Source organism: Pteropus vampyrus, unplaced genomic scaffold (assembly GCF_000151845.1).
Source record: "Pteropus vampyrus isolate Shadow unplaced genomic scaffold, Pvam_2.0 Scaffold125, whole genome shotgun sequence".
Lineage (NCBI taxonomy): Eukaryota > Metazoa > Chordata > Mammalia > Chiroptera > Pteropodidae > Pteropus > Pteropus vampyrus.
Window position 1 is genome coordinate 937,322 of NW_011888906.1, and position 6,471 is coordinate 943,792.

At 39.0% G+C, this 6,471-nt stretch overlaps 1 protein-coding gene and 1 pseudogene across 1 annotated transcript in view; one reads left to right on the forward strand and one right to left on the reverse strand.

The window, feature by feature from the left end:
• RPN2 (ribophorin II) overlaps positions 1 to 6,471 on the forward strand; it is a 53,295-nt gene that overhangs the window by 16,707 nt on the left and 30,117 nt on the right. The window contains 3 exon segments of the mRNA XM_023534446.1: positions 2,975 to 3,050; positions 4,077 to 4,211; positions 6,287 to 6,463. Of these exon segments, the coding sequence (XP_023390214.1) occupies positions 2,975 to 3,050; positions 4,077 to 4,211; positions 6,287 to 6,463 (388 nt within the window).
• Positions 67 to 185, reverse strand: LOC111743994 (annotated as a pseudogene).

Genomic DNA, 6,471 nt, shown 5'->3' on the forward strand with positions numbered 1-6,471 from the left:
CCTTGGTTGACCTCACAGATTGCAAAGACCTTGTCAGCTTACAATCCCTTATTTTTTTAGTTTTTACGCCTACAGCACCTGGTCTTCCTAGGTGGTCTCCCATCTAAGTACTAACCAGGCCCAACCCTGCTTAGCTTCCGAGATCAGATGGGATTGGGCTTGTTCAGGGTGGCATGGCCATAAATGAGACCAATAATCTTTACATCCTAAAACAAGAGTCAGGATTAAATGAGATAATACATGTGGAGAGCCTAGTGCAGTGCCTGGCTCTTAGTGGTCATGCCACAAATGGAGTTACTTCTCCTCTAGAGCCCTTCCTTCTTAGGTCGATTTCTTAGAGAGCTGGTTACCTCCTTGTTTGAATTGTAATTATATCTCTATTAGATTGTAAGCTTCTTTATTTGCAGCACTCATGGCACATGGTAGGTGTCCAACAAAGAGTTAATAAAGGCCGAAACTATATTTTGTGTTTTTCTTCTCTTGTTGAAAGCATACAGGTAGAAAGAGCACACATTTGGGATCAGATAGAACTGTATTCAAATCTAGGCTCTTCTGCTTAATACCTCTGTGACCATGAATGAGCAGGGTTCTAAGCCTCAGTATTTTCATATGTAAAACAGAGAGAATAATACCTGTCTCATAGGATAATTGTGAAGATCAAACTGGCAGGATGCCTTATATAATATACTACTAATTTGTCCTATTTAAGGGAATATGACATAAATTAGGACTCTTCTAAGTGCGTCTTCTGCATTTAAGTGGGCGTATTCTAGGAGATGAATGTTCATATAAACTTGACTAGAATGGGAAAAAACTTATTTGTAGGTTTGAGTGAACCATCTGAAAAGGTGCCATTGTGGTCTCTTATAACCCAAGTTCTTTGAATTATCTGCTGTATATTGGCAAGACAGGGTCTGCTTTCTTAGTGTTCGCATATACTACTCCACATGGAAGGAAACTGCTTGCTGGGGAATAAGTAATTAAAGCTGGTGACAAAACTTTTCAAACACTTAAGTGGATTAATTTCATTCTAGAAACTTCTGAGGTTGTTACCAGCATGATGCTCATTCATGCCAAAGAAGAGAAAAACGATATCTTAATTGAAAAATTCTTTCTAGGGTATCCTAGCAGCCTTAGCTGGGCTCAGCATTTATCATGGGCAGATGTGGGATTTTTATCTTGTTTGGAAATTCAGGTTTCATTTTTTTCAAGTGCATTATAACAACAAGCATCTCATAGGAGTCAGTGAATACTGTGAGGCTTCCCTCTTTGTGAATTGTGACTCCTCTGTTTTCCAACTTGTCATCCTAATGGAATTAGTTTTCCACGGAGGGAATCTAAATTGTTATGATCTCGATGAAAGCAGACAAATTCTCACTCCGCATTCGCCAACACATTGACTTAATAAATGGTTTTACACAAAGACCCAGTCCTCTCTTGGGAATTAGGGAACCATTCCAGGGTTGAGCGGCAGTCTGCTTAACCACCAGGGGTCCTCAGCTTTCTCCATTCCACCCAGAATAGTACCATTTACATTTTTCAAGTTATCTGTATTAGGAGAATAGAACCTAATAAAAAGTCCTATGTGCCCTTAAGATAATATGCTATGTGCTAGCTACCATAGTCTACCTTAAAAAGTTTATCTTACAGAAATCTCCACTCATAAGTGGACAAAAATAAGGGAAATATTATACATGCTATAACATAGATGAGCCTTGAAAACATTCTGCTAAGTGAAAGAAGGTAGACGCAAAAGGTCACATATTGTATGATTTTATTTATAGGAAATATCCAGAATAGGAAATCCATAGGGACAGAAGGTAGATTGGTGGTTACCAGCGGCCGAGGGAAGGGGAAAATGGAAAGAAACTGCTTAATAGGTAAAGGTTGTATTTTGGACTGATGGGAATATTTTGGAACTAGATAGAGGTGGTTGCACAACATTGTGAAATATACTACCTGCCTCTGAATTGTTCACTTACAAATGGCCAATTTTATGATGGAAATTTCACTTGAATAAATTAAAAAATGTGTATATGTAGATATCTGTGTATGAGTAAGGGTTATCAGTTACAGCATTGTGTGACCTAGTAAAACATTTACTGTTTATCAACTGGAGATTAAGTGAGTAAAGTGCGGTACATCTAAGCAGTGCAGTACTATGTCATTGTTAATAATTATGAAGTACATTTGTATGTACTCGTGGAAGGATATATGTAATATATTATTAAGGTAATAAATTGGAGAATAGTTATCTTTTAGGGGTAGGTGTTATAGGAATTTTTACTTTCTTAGTAATGTATTGTTTGAAGTTTTGACAAATATGGGAACCAAATCTTTTATTTCTTTCATCTTATTTAATGCCTTAGGATGAGTGATTTACAGGTTACCCAGCAGGATGACGATAGCACAAGCATCGGCCATTCCACACGCATTTACGGAATGCTTCCTGTTCATATTGAATTAATCTGGTTTCAGAAAAGTTGCACCAGATTCTATCCAACAATGTATATATGTAGATTCTACAATATTTCTTTGGTCTCGGAGTAAGAAAAGTAGAAAATTAACAGGCAGCCAGCTTCTGCCAAATAGACCTTTGGTCAATTGAATCTTGTTCCCTGTAAGAGTTTCTTTTAAACCTAAGTTAGTCTCAGTGTTCTATGTGTGATGTCATTAGGGACAAAACTGATTTTTCAGAGGAGGTGAACCTGTATTTTCACTCTTCTCTGTGCCCACAGTACTTCTTGCAGGTTTTGTTGCCCAGATTGCCTTTCCTCTATCTATAACGGTCTTTGTAATGTAATGGTCTTTGTCACATTTTTTCAACTAGGTTGTAAATAAGCTCCTTAAAGGTTGAGACTTTTATACTTCTAAAGAATAAGAAAGATATTTGTGAAGGTGTCCCAATAGAGGAAGGGGTGAGTAGATGAAAGGAGACTTGTCATTCATTAGAGTTCTACTCTTTACCTTCCAGAACGGTCCAGGCTCTGCAGACAGCATCCCACTTATCCCAGCAGGCTGACCTGAGAACCATCGTGGAGGAGATTGAGGTGTGAATTTACTTTGCCAAAGGAATTTCTCAGCTCCTGTCTTTGAAACCCTTTAGAAGAACCTTGCAGATAGACTTGCATTCTTTGTTATAGCCAGTTACATTTTTTTACATATCCATGGCATTCTTATGTTCTTTGTATCACAGCAGTATGTCCCAGGGAATACTTGTTAGGCTGGTATAATTACCCCATCAATTAGGCAACAAACTACTTTTCCAGTCTTTTATAGGTAGCGTCTCATCGTCCACAGATTTTAGAGCCTAAAAACCTGAAATTCAAATATTTTTTTCTGCTACTTACTACTTTGTAATCTCAGGCAAATTATTTAATGCCTAACCCTCAATTTCCTTTGTTGGTGATCATAGGAACAAGTGAGATTCTAAAGTGCCTAGTACATAATAGGTGTTCAGCAAGTGATCACCGTGGTTTTTTATTATTACTCCATCCTTTCCTTTGCCCAGGACCTCCTGCTGCTCAGAAACTGCTCTCATGGACTGCACAGCCAGTGATGACAGGCAGTCCTGACGGTGCCATCACTGGCTGCCGTACAAGCATATTAGCTGCCTCATCCTGTTGCCCATGAGAGCAATATGTCTCTCTTCATCCTTAGAGCATTGAATAAGAAAGTGAAATGTTCTGCTCTGTAGGTTGTATCCAAATGGATGGCCATGGAATCCATCTGTGTCACGATGCTTCCTGGGTTCACTGTAGCCTGGCCCACTGGCCTTCTGCCCAGAGCAGCTGGTGCCTTCTATGTATCACTCCTGGGCTCAGGCTTGAGTACAGAGAGTCAGGGAAGGAGCACTCGCAGAGCTGCAGAAGATACTGTCCTTTTCAAATGCCTGTACGATATACTCTACTCTCTGCCTAAGCACCTTTTTTTTTTTTTGATAAATACTAAGTGACTGAGGTGGTCTCCAGATTTAGAATGAGATTTCTCAAAACTGCACTCAGGTGACAGTGGTTTGTGCATCTCATTTCTGTTATCACTAAACTTCTAACATAACTTCCATTTCATTGAGACAGGACCTTGTTGCTCGCCTAGATGAACTGGGAGGCGTATATCTCCAGTTTGAAGAAGGACTGGAAACAACAGCATTATTCGTGGCTGCCACCTACAAGCTTATGGACCATGTGAGGACTGAGCCATCCATTAAGGAGGTACCTGTCTAACAATCAGCAGGCATGAATCCCAAAGGGGTTGTCGACTTTTTCTGCTAAGGGTAGCTTTTATCAGAGAAGGCTATTCAGTTAGCCTTGGATGTAGTCACTCAGTGTCTTGAGAATGAGAAATAGAAAGATGTAATCCTCTCCTCAAGTAACTGGTTGCCAGTGGGATAGACATGTCAACAATTGTTACATTTGCTTTAAATGGGGTATGAGCATGTCACAGGGTAGTGACAAGAAAGCCAGGTGTATTACTTTTGTTTCACCTTCCTTTTCTTCCTGATACTCTTTACTGCTTGTATCATGAATGCTTTCCACATCGGTGGCCCATACAAATCCTATTTTTCTCAAGAAGTGCCCTGTACTTCAAAATTTCCTGTGTGCTCCCCTCCCCCCTCATCCTCAGCAATGGCTAAATCTTAGCTAATCTTTGCTGATTGACGCAGTTCACTGAGAGGCATGTGCGTCTACCAGACATCTACCAAGAGTTAATTCCTTTTTCCTTTTCCTTTTTCGAGAGGAGCTTGTTAACCTGAAAGAACCTTTCATTGTATTGTGTGTGGGGAGTCTTTTTGAGTCGGGCTCTCTTTGTGCCCCTCGTTTGTGAGAAGGTTACCAGCCCTTGATCGAAAGGACCTAAAGTACAAGCTGCCGTTGTTTTAATTTTAAGAGGAGAGATTTGGGTTCCAAGTTAGAACTTTTCTTTTATGCATTATGAGTTCTGTGCCGAATTTCTTCAAGTAAATGATAAAATATTATCTGTCAGGTAATTTGAATTAATTTCATATTTTCTACAAAGGATACGATCTAATAATTTATTCATGTATTAACATTCTTATGTTGTCTTTTCCTTCATCCTAAGTGTTGGAGGTCTAGAGATATACTCTGTTTTCATTTGTTTTATGTTAAAGTGTGGGTCTTAGGATACAAATCATTTAGGGACACTTATACACAGTAGATAAATTGGTGATATTCTTCACATACAACTTAAACTTTTTCTTGCTTTTTTCCTAAGTTTCTACTAACCAGGTATTTGGCTGGAGTAATTTCGCTGTCACTGCTTTTGACACCATTCTGGTGAACAGTCACCCATTTTAACATGTCAACAGCCTAGTGATGGAAAAATGTAATTGGTACAATTAAAGAAAATTATTTTGCATCAACTGTGAATGCACTGTTAGGAACAAGGGAGTGCTTTTGTAGATGGTAGATTTTAAAAAACAAAACTGATTGAAGTGGAAAATGTTTCTTCCTAAGCAAACAACCTCCAGAATTTTAATAATGTCTTTTAGGTTCCACTTTTTTAAAAAATTGCTTTCAGTTTTCTCCTCTAAGCAGCCCATTAGTTGTTAATGGAGATTTATTTTAGTTTCTTTCTAATCTATGTTTTGGCTATAAGGTTCAGTCTTGTAAATACAGATTTAGCCCCAATGTACTACTCAGAGGTGGACTGGGAGGGAAGGTAGCTTAACTGGGATGGGGAGGGGAATCAGGAAATAACAGATTTTATTGTGGAAGGACTTTGGAGACAAACAGACCTACATGTGAATTTTGGTCATGCTGTTATAACTAGGAGGAGTTACTTAGCCTCCTTTAGCCTCAGTTTCCTCGTTTGAAAAACATCGATAATATCAGTCTTTTCAGGGTCTTTGTCAAGGTTTGTGTTAATACATGTATAACACCTGTCACAGTGCCTGGCATGTATATTGAACAAATGGTTACTGGTATAATTATTTTATAATATACTTTCATATCAGTAGTTATCTAGAATTATCTTGTATTTCTATAGTAAGCATTCAATAAATAGTTGACAAATCAGTGCATAAATTTCAGTTTGTACTAGAAAATGGAAAAAAAACAACAACCACCAAATCCAAGTTTTATACTTACATGAAGAATATTTGCTTTTTCCCCCTCTACCAACATGGATTAATGGCTAAAATGCTTTCCATATAAACAAACACCTAGAAACAGATAAGGAATGACTTGAGCCAGGTGGGGAGGGGAGAGTGACTCTCCCACCTTCCTGTTGGAGGAGGAACCCAAGCTACATTTCTCTTTTCTTTCAGGATCAGGTGGTCCAGCTAATGAATGCGATCTTCAGCAAGAAGAACTTTGACTCACTCTCAGAAGCCTTCAGTGTGGCCTCTGCCGCCGCTGTGCTCTCCCAGAATCGCTACCATGTGCCAGTTGTGGTTGTGACCGAGGGTTCTCCTTCTTACACTCAGGAACAGCTCATCCTGCGGGTATGACC